The 17121-nt window shown below is 43.3% G+C and overlaps 1 protein-coding gene across 1 annotated transcript in view; it reads right to left on the minus strand.

The window, feature by feature from the left end:
* The window catches only part of LOC126470614 (uncharacterized), a 208736-nt gene that overhangs the window by 103261 nt on the left and 88354 nt on the right, over positions 1 to 17121 (minus strand). The window contains exon 12 of the mRNA XM_050098568.1: positions 7090 to 15315. Coding sequence (XP_049954525.1) covers positions 7090 to 15315 — 8226 coding nt within the window. The remainder of the gene's footprint in view (positions 1 to 7089; positions 15316 to 17121) is intronic.

Below are 17121 nucleotides of genomic sequence, written 5' to 3' on the forward strand. Positions count from 1 at the left end.
ATACATATTACTGCTGCCACACACTGAGTCAGTTTCCATATAGCTGAAGTCATAAATATTAGAACATACACTCCTGGAAATTGAAATAAGAACACCGTGAATTCATTGTCCCAGGAAGGGGAAACTTTATTGACACATTCCTGGGGTCAGATACATCACATGATCACACTGACAGAACCACAGGCACATAGACACAGGCAACAGAGCATGCACAATGTCGGCACTAGTACAGTGTATATCCACCTTTCGCAGCAATGCAGGCTGCTATTCTCCCATGGAGACGATCGTAGAGATGCTGGATGTAGTCCTATGGAACGGCTTGCCATGCCATTTCCACCTGGCGCCTCAGTTGGACCAGCGTTCGTGCTGGACGTGCAGACCGCGTGAGACGACGCTTCATCCAGTCCCAAACATGCTCAATGGGGGACAGATCCGGAGATCTTGCTGGCCACGGTAGTTGACTTACACCTTCTAGAGCACGTTGGGTGGCACGGGATACATGCGGACGTGCATTGTCCTGTTGGAACAGCAAGTTCCCTTGCCGGTCTAGGAATGGTAGAACGATGGGTTCGATGACGGTTTGGATGTACCGTGCACTATTCAGTGTCCCCTCGACGATCACCAGTGGTGTACGGCCAGTGTAGGAGATCGCTCCCCACACCATGATGCCGGGTGTTGGCCCTGTGTGCCTCGGTCGTATGCAGTCCTGATTGTGGCGCTCACCTGCACGGCGCCAAACACGCATACGACCATCATTGGCACCAAGGCAGAAGCGACTCTCATCGCTGAAGACGACACGTCTCCATTCGTCCCTCCATTCACGCCTGTCGCGACACCACTGGAGGCGGGCTGCACGATGTTGGGGCGTGAGCGGAAGACGGCCTAACGGTGTGCGGGACCGTAGCCCAGCTTCATGGAGACGGTTGCGAATGGTCCTCGCCGATACCCCAGGAGCAACAGTGTCCCTAATTTGCTGGGAAGTGGTGGTGCGGTCCCCTATGGCACTGCGTAGGATCCTACGGTCTTGGCGTGCATCCGTGCGTCGCTGCGGTCCGGTCCCAGGTCGACGGGCACGTGCACCTTCCGCCGACCACTGGCGACAACATCGATGTACTGTGGAGACCTCACGCCCCACGTGTTGAGCAATTCGGCGGTACGTCCACCCGGCCTCCCGCATGCCCACTATACGCCCTCGCTCAAAGTCCGTCAACTGCACATACGGTTCACGTCCACGCTGTCGCGGCATGCTACCAGTGTTAAAGACTGCGATGGAGCTCCGTATGCCACGGCAAACTGGCTGACACTGACGGCGGCGGTGCACAAATGCTGCGCAGCTAGCGCCATTCGACGGCCAACACCGCGGTTCCTGGTGTGTCCGCCGTGCCGTGCGTGTGATCATTGCTTGTACAGCCCTCTCGCAGTGTCCGGAGCAAGTATGGTGGGTCTGACACACCGGTGTCAATGTGTTCGTTTTTTCCATTTCCAGGAGTGTATATCAACAATATCCGCCACTAGAATTTTTAATTACCGTATTTACTCGAATCTAAGCCGCACTCGAATCTAAGCCGCACCTGAAAAATGAGACACGAAATAAAGGAAAAAAAAATTCCCGAATCTAAGCCACACCTGAAATTTCAGACTCGAATTTCAAGGTGAGAGAAAAGTTTTAGGCCGCACCTCCAAATCGAAACAAAGTTGGTCCATTGTAATATGAGACACAATTTAGGTCGAATGAATGACGATACCGCTACAGTAGTTTGGTTGGAGTCGTAAGCTTAGCAGTTAATCTTTACCAGGTAGCCATTGCTATGCGCCAGGCGCTCCGTCCGTATTTATACGGGTACTCTTCCTTTTTCACATGCTTCGCCTGGTTTGAATCGATTGCTTATTTTGTTTTGATCTGACAAGTGCCGTTTTCTTTGTTGTAGGTGCTTACGTCACTCTAAGCTGAAAATGCATTACTGTACTGCGTCATGCATTTTTCGTCGCATTCTGATAGTCGTGTTTACGGCCTGTCGCCGCTCGCGGCATGGCTTGCTTTTGTGCGCGCTACCACCGCTTAAAAAAAAAAAAAAAAAAGAGAGAGAGGAATCGTCTCATTAGCGAAGCAATGGCAATAGACTGCTATTTGTTGATACTTACACAGCTGCTTTCTTTGATAATGATCAACAAGAACCAAATAATAGACTGCGTATGATAGAACATGTTCTGAACGAGAGTTAGGCGAAAATTTTTCTCCGTTTGAAAATCTTTGCGGCCGCTTCTTTAATACATCAAATTCTGCACAGAAATTAGAGTCATCTTAGATTTAAAAATCTAGTCAGTTGCCGTGCTTCATTTCTGACTGTATCACTATTAGGCATAAGAAGAATACGAATATAAACATGACACGATATGTATATTCTTCTGCGTTTGCTGGTGTCTCACTCTAGTTTCATAGTTTATTAGGTATACAGGATTTAAATGAGATAGCAGCAAACACGAAAGAATACATGGCAAAATGTTTATATTCGTATTATTCTTATGGTGAAGAGAATACTGCATGTGATTCACATTTCATCAGGTTCCTATTAGCAACCATCTCTTCTCACAGGTAGGAAAAAATTCAGAACGTAGAGTTTGCCACATTGACAAATATCCCAAACAGTCTTGACAGTCGGATTTTCGTACTACATTGAAATTCTGCTACATTCGAAGATGAACAATACGGAATTTGTATTTACTTCGTTGGATAATGTATGAATATGCAGTGGTCGAAACTCGGGGCGGAGAAAAAAATCTAGTCTTCCACCTTTTTTTTTTAAATTTATTTACTATCGCAGAGGTTTTGGCGCCAGTATTTATCTTTGTGCCTACAAAGCATGCCTGTGTAGCGCTACATATATTCGACGGCAGAAGTTAGTTTTGGCGGCACCTACCAACATTTTTCAGAACTTCCGCTTGCTTTGCACTCGATTCTAAGCCGCAGGCGGTTTTTTGAATTACAAAAAGCGGAAAAAAAGTGCGGCTTAGATTCGAGTAAATACGGTATTGTCTCTATTTTATTTGGTGTTGGTGAGGTATGGCATCATGTTTTTGGGAATCACAGAAGACACAAAAAAAATAATGACCCCGCATTAAAAAAAAAAGAGAGGAAGATGTGCAAATAAAGGCCAAAAGTGCCTTGTTGTCCATTATTAAGAGATTTGAATATATATTAAATGTTCTGTTCCTGTACATACTAATTCTTTTCAAACACACCAATCCCGATCTATTTTTCTTAAATAATTTTCTACATACGTACAATGCTAGGAATAAAGAGAAATTCACACTTCCTACATTGACACTGTTGCCTTCATAAAGGAACTTAAAAGAAAATGCAGATGCACTAATATGAGCTACGTTAACATGTTCTCCTACAAAAGTTAACTGACACTGGTGAACTATTCAAAAATTTACTGTGGCCTGTTGAAAATATATAATTTATGGTTCTAAGTCTGAAACCTGTCATATAAACAATAAAGGTAACACACAAAATAAAACCATATAATAATAATAATAATAATAATAATAAATATACTTAGAAGTATCTGTCTCAGAAATCATTTGAAATAGACCATTGCCTACATTAACTGGCTACACTGACTGTTTTGCTTCAAATAACAATTTTCTACAGACTCCCAGAATACAAACATTTCCACTTAGGATGCATGGTGCATGCGCTTCAGTCTTCAATACACCTTCTCCAGCAATCTGCCCTCAATGATGTAAACTATTGATCATTCTGCCTCTACTAAATCTGAGAAATGACCTGGACAAATTATGTTTTTTTTCAATTCAATTACATGATGCCATGTTCCAAAACATAGAAACACCTCTCCAATGTGTTTCTTTTATTCCATTCTAAGACAAGACTGAAGTAAAAGAAACAACTTCTACACTTGGTGGGGCAATGTTTTTATTCACGCCAATGTTGCAGCTCACAATAGATCTTTACATTATTTTAGCAATCGTTTGAATAAAAACACAGTAATATGCAAGTAAATATTATGATTATAAGAATAAAGAAGGGGAAGCTGAAATATGGAAGGAATACAGTGTTTCAGCACAGCAGTTACAAACTTTCAGCAGATATCAAGTAAACCTAAATAACGGAAAATCACATAGCAATGCGCGATTGTTAACGCTTTCCTGGTGCGGCAGTGGCAACAAAAAATACAAGAAAGGGATGATATGAATAGGATGCTTAGTACAGCATAAACCAAGAAATAAGAACAAAAACAGTCAATGGTCATCATCAAAGATGGTGCTCAAAATTGTGACCTCAGACAGTGATGTAGACCTCTCATCTCTGGCACATGGAAGATCTGATGTTCTGTAAAACACCAGGTGTCTCCCAGACTTCCCCAGCAGCTGCTACAATGAATGCTACAAGTTCCTCAGCACTGTTAATGTGGGTATCATACACCAGTGTGTTGATGTATTCCGAGACGAAGAAGTCTGGCAATCTTGCTGGCCAATGCACCAGCCACCCCAGCTAATTCAATGTTGACAATATGTTGCGTATAGGTTACAACACACATCAAGGCTGTAATGTAAGGGGTCCCATCATGCTGAAACCAAATGGCAGAACACATAGCAGCGGGTATGTGTCTGTCATCCAATAGCTATATGGATACTTGCTGAAGAGAGATGAGATAGGTTGCACCTGTCAAACGATTGGAGGCAACAAGTATGACCTGTTGAGGTGGTCCCTGATAATGCTGGCCCACACATGAACTAAAAATTGTCTCTGGGCTCCACAGGTTCTTCTTGCACTTGGGTGTTGTAAGTTGTACATTCCCTCCTGTGTGAGGGTCGTCTCATTGGTGAACAAAATGGTGGCTGGGAAATGGGGATTGTATCTGTAAATGTCACTGTACAAAGGTAACTCATGGACCAAAATCGTCTTCATAAAGCAAATGCACATGCTGAGTGTGATATGGGTGCATGGAGTTGTCATGCAGGATCCGCCAGATGCTGTTGTTGGAAATGTCAACATGACAGGTGATAGCTCACGTACTGGCAGCAGGGCTGTTCTGTACCAGCCCCAGCACAGTCTCCTTGTTGGCTACCACCGTTACTGTTTGCTTATGTTGTTGTTTCTCCTCGCTGATGGAGCCCCTTTCAGAAAACCTCCTGTGCAAATAAGCAAACAAGGTATGGCAGGGACATTGACTTGTGGGGTTACTTTGGCCGTACAACTGCTGTGTGCCTTGCCCACTGAAATCAGAGGCCTCGTATACCAGACACATATCAGCGAGCTCTGTGTTTGGGTAACATGCCATTCTACTTCCCCGACAGCAGGCTAAATGCAGCTTAACCATGAGTGTGGTCACAATTGATCATGCACATCAAGGGTGCCCATATGATACTTTGTGGGGAGGGTGGCACAAGCTTTAGGAGTGTGGAATTTTTTAATATTTTGGATGATGAATGGCGGATTGTAAGTAGCCATAAAAAGTTCCAGTTCTGACCCTATAAAAGGCTGTTTTTTCTTCCCTCAGAGCTCGGGAGAGGGATGGGGGGGGGGGGCTGCAGCCCCCCATTGCCCCACGGTATTGGCACCCTTGGTACAAATGCTGCATCATATGATGTTGCAGTGTGCATAGTGCAATCTACCACATACACCAGCCAAAGCCGTCCCAGCATTTTAGCTTTACTAAATATAATTAACATTTTTTCGTTCACTGTACATATACTTCCTTTCTTGTGTTTTGTGATGTCACTACAGAGCTGGAAAAGTGTCTCCAACCATGCACTGCTCTGTGATTTTCCATCCCCTAGGTGGACTATTTCTCATGAAAGTCTGTAACCGCTGTGTTGAAACACCCTCTACATAGAGAATCTGAAGAAGAATTACGTGAAGTTGAGGTAAGCGATATGATACTGGGAGGAGATGTTTACAGAGCACTGGGAGACCTAAGTGGAAACAAGGCCCTTGGAGTTGTTGACATTCCCTCAGAATTACTGAGGCAAGCGAAAGGTTATTTACAACTTGTACAGAAACCAGACTGCAGTTATAATAGTAGATGGACATGAAAGGAAAGCAGTAGTTGAAATGGGATTAGGACAGAGCTGTAGACTATACCCGAAGTTATTCAATCTGTATACTGAGCAAGCTGTGAATGAAAAAAAGGATAAATTTGGAAACCAAATTAAAGTTCCAGGAGAAGAAATAAAAACTTAAAAGGTTTGCTGATGACATTACAATTGTGTCCGAATCAGAAGAGCAGCTGAATAGAATGGATAGTGCCTTAAAAAGAATTTACAAGATGAACATCAAAAAAGAAGAGTAATGGAATGCAGTCAAATGAAATCAAGGGATCCTGAGTGAATTACATTAGGACACAAAGACATTAAAAGTAGAATACAGTGTTGCTGTTTGGGCAGCTAAATAACTGGCGATGGCCAAAGTAGAGAGAATATAAACTCTAAATTTCAACAGTAAGAAAAGCATTTCTGAAAAATAAATTTGTTTACATCTGATATCAATACACGGGTTAGGAAGTCTTTTCTGAAGGTATCTGTCTGCGGAGTAGCCTTGTATTGAAGTGAAATGTGGAAGACAAACAGTTCACACGAGATGAGAGTAGAAGCTTTTCAAATGTGAGGTTACAGAAGAATGCTGAAGATTAGATGGGTAGATCGAACAACAAATGAGGATGAAAAAATAATTTTATGGCACAACCTGATTAAAAGAAGGGATTGGTTGATAAGACACATCCTGAGTCATCAATAAATTGTCAGTTCAGTGACAGAAGAAAGTGTGAGTAGGTAAACATTGTAGGAGGAGACCAAAGCTTCAATACAGCAAGCAGGTTCAAATGGATGTAGGTTGCAGTGGTTATGCAGAGATGAAGAGTCTTACACAGGATAGAATACCATGGAGGGCTATGTCAAACCAGTCTTCACACTGAACATGACAGCCCCAACAACCAGAACAGATCCCACTTCTTGTGGTGATAAAACAGTCACACAAGTGATGTAACACATCTTGTCACTAAAGTTGCAAGCAATTTTTTTTTTTATCCAACTTAATTACTACATAAAAATTTTCAAATAACTCACCCAGTCATAAGGAATGCCAGGATCATCTTTAAAACTTCTTCCTAAGGCAGACTCGGTCATTTTTGCTGCATCTGGCATGTATGTGCCTTGGACTGGTCCAATTTCACCATTTTCTGGTTCCGTTGACTTTTCAGTTGGTTCACTCTGCTTCTCCTTATTCTCACCTTCGCCACCACAGTCCTTCTTGGAAGAAGTATCAAAGTTACTGGATTGTTTTTCATTCCCTTTCTCACTTTCCTTTCCTTTCTCCAAAACACCAGTATTTGCTATGGGCAATTTGTTGTGGGAGGAACTATCAACTGTAGTATGAGAATCATCATTTTCAATCTTCAGTTTAGTTGCAATATCATCAGATGCTTGCTTCATTTCATTTATATTACCTTCCATTTTGAGCTTTGAGTATTCTGTCCCTATTGTTTCATGCTTTAGTAGACTGTCTTTAGAACACATATCACTATACTTTATCTCAGAATATGGGCTCTTATTTCTGAAACATTCTTCAGATTCAGTTTTCAATTCACATTTGGTAACTGGTGAACAATTATTTTCGCTTTGGGTATTAATTGGTCCACTACTGTCAACAACTTTATCCGATGATTGAATAGTGGGAGAATTCTCTGTCGTGGGTGTCTTATCAGAACTGGAAGACTGCTTCTCAGTGTCACCACCAACCAGTCTTTCTCCATCACAAACATCATTTCTCTGCTGTCCCCACTGATTCAAAGATTTATCACATGTCTGAGCACAAGGTGAAAGTGTAGGTGAAAGTGTAGTTGCAAACTGATTGAAAATACTACCAGATGTAGAGTGGAAGTCTGGAAACATCAGATCCTTAGTTTCTTGTTTTAGTGTCTCTTCACAAAATGATTGCTCTGCTGATGTCGAATTGAACACAGGGCTGTTATTTTCACAAATCTTCAAATCGATAAAATTTGCAGCATTAGTGCTAGTTTGTATCAGTTTACTACCATTACTGCTATTAGTGTCAAGACTTGTACTGCTTAAGGTACCACTGCTGCTACTGCTGCTGCTGCTACTGCTGCTACTACTACTGTTATGACAGCTAACTTCAGAATGCACACTGGAGTTCAATGCGTTGGTATCTTCTATGTGACGATTTTGTTCTATCCCAGCAACAGACGAATGATCACAATACAGTGACTGTATATCATTCAAATCATTACTTTGATCTGGACATTCAGAATATGGGGGCAAAAGTTTACTATTTAAATTTGTTGACATATCTTTCCTCTCATCTGATGCCTCATTATTGACACTGTGTGCGAGGTCTCCCACAACTTCCTGTGCATTAGTAATGCTGTTACCAGCATTTTTTGTTGCGATATTATCTAAATGAGTTGTACAGTTTTCAACATTTCCTTGACTTTCAGTTCCAGAATGATTTTTTATAGATTCTATCTGTGACTGGCAATCTTGAGTCTTGCTGGATAATTTGTCAGAGGTTTCCTGTGAGTTTTGCACACTTGTAATTTTATCATTAAAACCTTGTATCTGACCCACCTGGCTTGTGACAATTCCATTTTCATTGCTTATCTGATGGTCACTTATGATGACATTCTGCAAATTCTCTACATCTGTTACTTTACTGTGATTTTGAACTGAAAACTGATTACTTTGAAGTATCTGAGTTTCCAAATTAATCAACTCACAATCTGACCCACTTAAGTGCAATTGAGACGTCGCACAATTGTCGTGATGTGCATTTTCATCTTGCTGGTTCTGCATGGATTTTTCCTGGTTTCCAGTTACCAGACTAGATTGGCCTACAGCTTGACTTTGTTGCCCAGGTGGTACAATGTTTTCTGTGCTGGAGCCAGTATGTTGTTGAGACTGATTAACCTGACTGCCCACTGCTGACTGCTGAATAACCCTCTGGTTTTGTTCCTCACTCGGGTGGCCAGGTGGTGGTGGCACAGGCTGCTGCTGCTGTTGCTGACTGTTCACTTGCAGAGGTATGTGCAGTCCGGCAAGTGGCTCACAGTGATCAGTTTGCTGCTGGGTCTGAGTCCCTTCTTGATGCTGCTGGGTGTGTGTGGGGGACTGATTGTCACACACTTGAGACTTCTGGTTCACTGAATGTGTATTCTGGTCCACAGATATGGCTTCTTGTGACTCAGTTTGTGATTGGAGACCTGTCTGTGTTCCTACCTGTGACTGCTGATTCAGATTTGGTTGACAATTCATATGGTTATCAGAATTAGACAGATTTTCCAGTGACGTCTGCTGGTTCATGTAATTTCCCATATGTGAATGATGCCCCATTTGCATCTCAACGTGAGGCTGCTGCTGGTTTGTGTTAGACTGCTGACACGTGTACTGATGCTGGTTCACTTGGCTCTCCAACTGGGTTTGTTGGAAAATATGTGTTTCAATTTGTGACATCTGACTAACGTGAGTATCTGCTAGTGGTTTTTCACATAACTGCGAAGTCTGGTTGCTTTGGTTTCTAACACAGTTCTGTGTATCTACTTGAGTTCCTTGGGAATGTTGGCCTGTTGGTAATTCTGTACAGTGTTCATTATCTGCCATTCTTTGATGACTTGTTAGAGGCTGCAGAATTTGACTACTTGCCTGGGACTGCTGACCCTCAGCTTGAGGTGTCATTTCAGGCTGCTGAGCATCTACAAATGCCCCCATAAGTGGTGATGTCTGTTCTTGCCTTTGGCACTGCTGGCTTTCCACTGGATTGTGCTGCTGTGCCTCAGATATTATTCTATGCTGGTGGTTATCTAATTGAGTTTTCATGCTAGAATGTGATGCAAGTTTTAACATCTGTGACTCTGATTCTGTTATTTGTTGTGATATTTGGGAAGAGTGGGTTCCAGTCTGAGTTGCTCCATTAGATTGGTGAGAAGCAATTTGTCCTAGTCTTCCGTGCATATTTGATTCCACTGGAGGCAGCTGAGAGTCTGCTTGAGATATCTGCGATCCCATTTGAGATGCACTGGGAGACTGGCATTTCGTCATATCGAGTGTTGTCCGATTCTGCAGTGTTCCAGTCTGCTGTGTCACTGGAGCTTCCTGAGTTTCAAGCTGTTGATGATGTTGGGAGCCTTCCTGGACTTCCGTCTGCAGTTCTCTCTGGTTACTATTTGCAGGTTGCTGACATGTCATAGGGGCCAGTGACTGATCCTGTTGAGATCTGACCTCTGATGTAATACATGACTGATCAGATCCCACCTGTGATGTCAACTGAGCTGGCTCAAATTCTATTTGAGAATGTTGTTGAACAATTTCTGTTAGTTGGCACTGCTGTGTTCTCAGGTGAGATGACATTTGTGATGGCTGTGATCCCACCTGTTGCAACTGTACTTGCTGTGATGATACCTGAGAGCTTATTTGAGGTTCTGGGGTTGTAATATGTAGTGACTGTTGACAGTTCATTAATGGTGTGATTTGAGACTGCTGAGAATTCATCAAAAGTTGCATGTGAGAATGCTGAGAGGACATCTGAATAGCAGCCTGAGACAACTGTGAGGTCATCTTCGGTCCGGTGTCCCCATCTTGCACTGCCCTCTGAGATAATGTTTGAGGATTCTGACACCCAACTTGTGTAGCCACAGAACCGTGCTGTGTTCCTGGTACCTTTGAAGACTGAGATTCAATATTTGAAATCATCTGTGAGTGATGAGGCCCTGTATTAGATGTCATCTTCGAATTCTGATGTCCCATTAGAGCTGGCAGCTGAGAATCCTCAGAATCAATATCGGATGGCAGCTGTGGGTCCTCAGGACTCATACTGTGTGAAATCTGTGAATCCTGACAGGCTCCCTGATGAGGCACCTGGGAGTTTTGAGATCCCACATGCTGCAGCTGTTGAGTGTTCTGTGGTTCTCCTGAATGTGATGACACAGAATTCTGAGGACCTAGAGGTTGGGACTGCTGAGTGTGCTGGGGCATAGTCTGACAAGGTGTCTCTGCATTCTGAGATCCACTGAGATGTGGAGACTGAGAGCTCTGTAATCCCATTTGAAGCTGCAGCTGAGAATTCTGAGATCCCACATGATGTGCCACACACGGTTCCTGAAGTCCCATACGATTTGGCACCTGCGAGTTCTGAGGCTGCAACTGATGTGTCATCTGTGACTCCTGAAGGACCTGGTGTGCTGTTTGAGTATCCTGCGGTCTCATCTGATGTGGCAACTGAGTGTCTTGAGCTCTCATCTGATGTGACACCTGGGAGTCCTGATGCCCCATTGGATGTGGCATTTGGGAATCCTGAAGCATCATCTGATGTGGAGGTTGTCCATCCTGAGGTTGCATCTGGGGAGCTGCGTGTGAATTATGAGACCCCAGCTGAGGAGGCAACTGGGAATTAACAGATCCTATATGATGATGCATGTGGGAATTCTGAGATACCATCTGTGGTGGCATCTGAGAATTCTGATGTCCCATCTGAAGATTTGACTGAGTATTTTGAGGCATCATCTGATGTGACCCTTGCATGTTCTGCGATCCCATGTGATGTATTAGTTGGGTGTTCTGAGCACCTGACAGGTTTGATGTCTGGGGGTTCTGACCTCTCGTCTGTTGTGAGATTTGTGTGTTCTGAGATGCCATCTGATGCTGCATTTGGGAGTTTTGTGTTGTCATATTATGAGACATCTGACAGGTCTGATGTCCTATGTGGTGTGGAACTTGGCAGTTTTGAGATCCAAGCTGATGTGACATCTGTGGGTTCTGATGTAACATCTGTGAGCTCTGAGAGCCAATCTGATGTGATACTTCAGAATTCTGTGATCCCATCTGCTGTTGCAGTTGATTACTTTGAGATCCCATTTGATGTGGGATCTGGGAGTTTTGTGGACCAACTTGATGTGGCACCTGTGTATTCTGGGGTCCCATCTGATGTGAAATTTGAGTGCTCTGGGGTCCCATTTGATGACCCTGTAAATTCTGTTGCACTGTTTGAGATTGCACTTGTGTATGTTGAGATACCATTTGAGGTAACATTTGTGACTGTGAATCTGGCCGAGGTAGCAGCTGGGACTGCTGATCACTTGGATGAGGAAGTATCTGGGTAAACTGAGCTCCCATATGACATGAAACCTGATTCTGTCGTTCCATTTGCTGATTTCCAATATGAGATGATTTCTGAGATTGTTGAGGTGCCAGCGTCTGTTGATTTCCAATTTGAGAGTGAACCAGAGAATTGTGAACAGTATGTGTATGCATCTGTGACTGCTCATTTTCTGCCTGAGTGGGGGCATGCTGTTGCTGAGACCCTGCATGTAAAGATAGCTGTGTTTGCTGAGATGTCATACGAGATACTTGTGAGTAATGAGATCCCATCTGAGAAGAAACCTGAGAATGCTCAGATACCATTTGTGACTGTTGAGATCCCACTCCTGAAGCCACATGAGACTGCTTCAGATCCGACTGTGGAGACAAATTAGACTGCTGTGATCCAGCCTGAGACTGTACCTGGTGCTGCTGGGGGTCTAGGGATGGCATATGGGACTGCTTCGAACCCATCTGTGTCGGCATCTGTAGCTCACGTTGTCCAAACTGAGATGGGCCTTGAGTTTGGTGAGATTCAGTTTCAGAAATTGTTTGTGACTGCTGTTGCCCCATCTCTGGATTATTCTGAGTCTGAGTAGATCCTATTTCTGAAACTATTCGAGAATTCAGTTCTTCGATCTCAGATGTCATTTGGGTTTGCCTTGAACCCATTTCAGAATGTGATGACTGCTGAGACACCGACTGTGTTAATATGAGGGTTTTTGAAGTACCTAAATGGGGAGGCACCTGTGATTGCTGAGATGCCATTTGAGACTGCATATGAGTCTGCTGAGATCCAATCTGAGATGACATCTGTACATTATGGGAACTTGCTTCATGTGGCATCTGGGAGTGCTGAGTTCCCATCTGCAAAATCTGATGCCCCATCTGTGAGGATGATATCTGACAATGCTGATGTCCCATTTGCATTGGCACTTGCAAATGTTGTGGTCCCATTTTCTGAAGCACCTGGGAATGCTGTGATCCAACTTGTGAATGTGACTGGGAATGATGGGGTTGCCTCTGAGATGAAATCTGTGATTGATGACTCTCCAACTGAGATATCATCTGGGACTGTTGGACTATGATCTGTGGTGATGGTTGCACTTGCTGTGATCCTAGCTGAGGTGACACCTGAGGCTGTAGACTCCCAATTTGAGACATTCCTTGATTCTGCTGTAGTCCAACATTTGGCTGCATCTGTGAATGCTGTGATCCAATTTGACTTGGCATCTGAGGCTGCTGAGATCCCGTCTGATTTGACATCTGGGGCTGCTGAGATCCCAAATGATTTGATATCTCTGAAACTTGTGAACTCATATGGGTTGCAGTTTGAGACTGAGGATTTCCTACCTGATGTGTAGCTAAGGGCACCTGGCGATTCGATTCATGATTAGTGAGGTTCTGTTGAGAACCGGACTGGAGGTGGTGTGTTTCCAACTGAGACACAGATGGTGATAATTGTGACTGCATATTTTCTTGGGTTTGCTGGTTCATCGGCTGGGTCTGTTGGTGACTCACATGTGTTTGCTGCCCAGACTGACTAATCTGTCCAACTTGTGTTTGTTGTCCACTTTGGTTCTGCTGACCTCCAATCTGTTGTGATACAATTTGCTGTTGTGGAATAATCTGATGCTGTTGACCACCAACCATATTTGGATGAATATTTGACATATTTTGATGATTCTCTGTTTGTGGTATTACCTGCTGCTGTTGATTTAGCATCTGGTGCATTCCCATTTGATTCTGTTGACTTGTCTGATTTTGTTGACATCCTGCTTGATTTTGAAAGTTATTCATTTGGTTTTGGTTCGTACCTTGATTTTGTAAATTAACCATCTGAATTTGCATCTGCATCTGCATTTGCATATTGGTGATCTGGCTTTGATTTGTCATCTGATTCAATTGGTTTCTCATTTGCATCTGCATTGTTCCAATTGTACTATTTATACTCCCTGTTAAACCAAGTGAATTCATTTGATTCTGTCCATTATGGGAAACATTTAATTGGGGCTGGGTAGTCATTTGATTTTGCTGATTCTGCATAAAATTTTGTGATCCGTCACCTTGTGTCTGACTAGAAAGCTGACTGCTCTGATTCCTCATAAGGGGCTGTGGGCCACCAATATTTGCAATCTGGTTAGAATTATTATTAACAGGAGTCACTGAGTTCATTACTTGATTCTGAACATTCATGTCTAATGAACTACCCATGCCATTCCGCAAATCTCTCATTTGGTTTTGTGATGTTTGAGTTGGAACCTGCATTACCATCTGGTCACTTTCTCCCATAAAATACATATTTCTGTCACGATCTGAGTTTCCTTGGGTCATATAACGGTCCCCATTCACTGTATCAGTATAACTGGAGCCTAAAAAGTATTGAGAGTTATTAGATGTTCCATAAATATTATTATCTGTGTTCCCTGTACCATAATACTGACTCTGATTATTCTGTTGGAAGTAATTTGGCTGAGTATTTTGCCAATACGTTGACCCTGCTGTGTTAGAACTACAGTGGTATGAATTACCACTAGTGTTCTGTTGGCCTGGTGCATGCGAGTAGTATGGTGAGCTGAATGTTGAAGTCTGACTAGAACTATTTGTCTGGTAATATGATACACCTGGGTTATTTGCATAAGACACAGCAGTATTTCCTTGATCAGGGCAGTTATTGTAGGCAGTCTTGACAAAGTTTCCAAATGATGCATTAGTTGCATTGGGCCCAAATTCTGTAACACCATAGTTTCCCTGTGAACCATAAGAATGCGTAACATTATGACTAGAATTATGGTACTGCATATCGTGATAGGAGCCACTATGGTCATTTACAAAGGACTGGTTCTGGTTCGCATGCCCCATCATGGCAAAGTTCTGATTATGAAGCTGCTGCTGCTGTTGGTGTTGTTGATGATGTTGTTGCTGTTGCTGCTGCTGTTGCTGTTGTTGCTGCTGCTGCAACTGTTGTTGGTGTTGTTGCTGTTGCTGTTGCTGCTGCTGCTGTTGATGGTGGTGGTGTTGTTGGTGTTGTTGTTGATCTTGCATCTGAGATTTGTGGTCAGATGGTGCTGCACCACTGACTGAAATTCCAGATGACAAGCCCAAGTTTGATGGGTCTGTACTACTGATTTCTGTACTACTTGGTGTGACAGATGCGGCTGGTTTATTTGGTGATCCACCAACATTTTGCTGTGCTGCACTGGTCTACAAAAGAAAAAAACAAGAGATAATACAATTATGATAAGATTCTCATTTGTAATGTGTGTTCATTCTACTAGTTTCAGTGGTGAAAAAATTCACTGAGATTATTGACACCATCAGATGATAATGTCAGTTTGTGAGGAAGTATTCTAATGCCTGTTCTATGAAATTTTGTGTGAATTACCAAATGTCTGTAGCTAATTGCCACGATACTTTGGCACACAGTCTTCTGCCCATCTTCAGGTGAATACTTGCAAAACTATGCTAAGCTCACCTATTTAAGATCCTCCTGGCACATGTGTGAAGTGGTGTACTCAGTTGTGACTGTGCATGCACTGCTTGAGCACAGTCCTTCTGCTGCTTGTCAGTGCGCTGTGTTGCATGCCCTCGTGGTGAAATCTAACTTCATCGATAACAGATTAATCATCTTCACATGATAAAATCGCAGAAGGATGCCAGCTACACAGAGCATGAAGATTTTCTGTGACAGGATTCTGTGTAGACTCTTAACTGAAAGCCACCGTTCCAATTGACAAGGGACTGAGACAGTCATATTTTCACTGATTCATCTATGATGGAGCTCCAAAAGTTTGGTGTATGGGGCACATTGTTTTTTGTTCATTGTATTTCACTCAATGACCAGCAGAAATAGTGTTCATTAATAGGAGATCTGCTGGCTTGGAGGAGGCAATTACACCACTGGTGGTCCATGATGCACATCTGAACAATGTACGTTTTTTGTCATACATAAGATTTGCCTCATAACAGAATCCTATAAACGTCTGTCCAATGTAGCTCTAAGCTGTATTTGGCCGATCTCACAAACACGAACATTTTGGATGTAGGATTTGTTTGAAGTATTTTCATTGGGGAGAATGCAATGGAGAAACCAGTGGGCATTCTAGCGAGATCCTCTCCTGGGACTGCAGAATCTGTAGTGGAAGTAAGTAGGTAGAGGAGCAGGAGCATAAGAACTGTGCCCATCAGGTGCAGTTACAATATGCAAAGAAGGAACCAGATAGGTTGAGGAGGGTGATGGGTGCTGGGGAATGGGAAATGGCAGTTGGCAAGAAGGCAGCTAGGAGGAGGATGTTTTAAGACAGTTGTACTTTGTGTATATGCAATAGATTTGACCAACTGTCAGCACTGAGTGGAGAGGAGCCTCTTGTAGCTGTAGGTGAAGGAAACTTGCAACAATGCTCAGCAGTAAGGAGGCCTAGGTCAGTTGCAAAGTGTAACAGAAGGAAGAAGTTTCTGCTGCTAGGTAGTTCACACAGTAGAGGTGTGGTCCAGCAGTTGCAGGAAGTGTTGGGGAGCGAGTACCAGGCCACCAGCATTGCGAAGCCTAGTGCAGCATTGGCTCAGGTGACTGACAGTATAGGGGAGTCATGTATGAATTTTACGAAAGAGGATCAGGTAGTTACAGTGGGTGGAGCAGGGAATAGTCTTGATAGGGATGGGGAATATTATGTTGGTGGTGACCTGGTAAAGACAGCTACTTAAACTCGTGGCACTAATGTGCATTTTGTGCAACTCTTTCAGCGTCATGATCAGCCTCATCTTCATGCAGCTCTTAGGTGCATTAACATGGGGCTGGAGAGGGCACTGATGGCAGAGGGCATGGGTCACATTTCAGTGGTCCCAGTTACGTAAGTCTATCAGTAGATCGGGTTTCACTAGGCATGGCCTGCACCTTAATAAGTAGGTGAAGAGGAGGCTGGCAAAGCTTATAGTTGACAGTGTAGTGGGTGGTGCTGGGATCACTCATGGAAAAATTCCTGTAGTAGTTGGTGTTAGAGCTGCACCTTT

This window comes from Schistocerca serialis, chromosome 3, assembly GCF_023864345.2.
Source record: "Schistocerca serialis cubense isolate TAMUIC-IGC-003099 chromosome 3, iqSchSeri2.2, whole genome shotgun sequence".
NCBI classification, from domain to species: Eukaryota; Metazoa; Arthropoda; class Insecta; order Orthoptera; family Acrididae; genus Schistocerca; species Schistocerca serialis.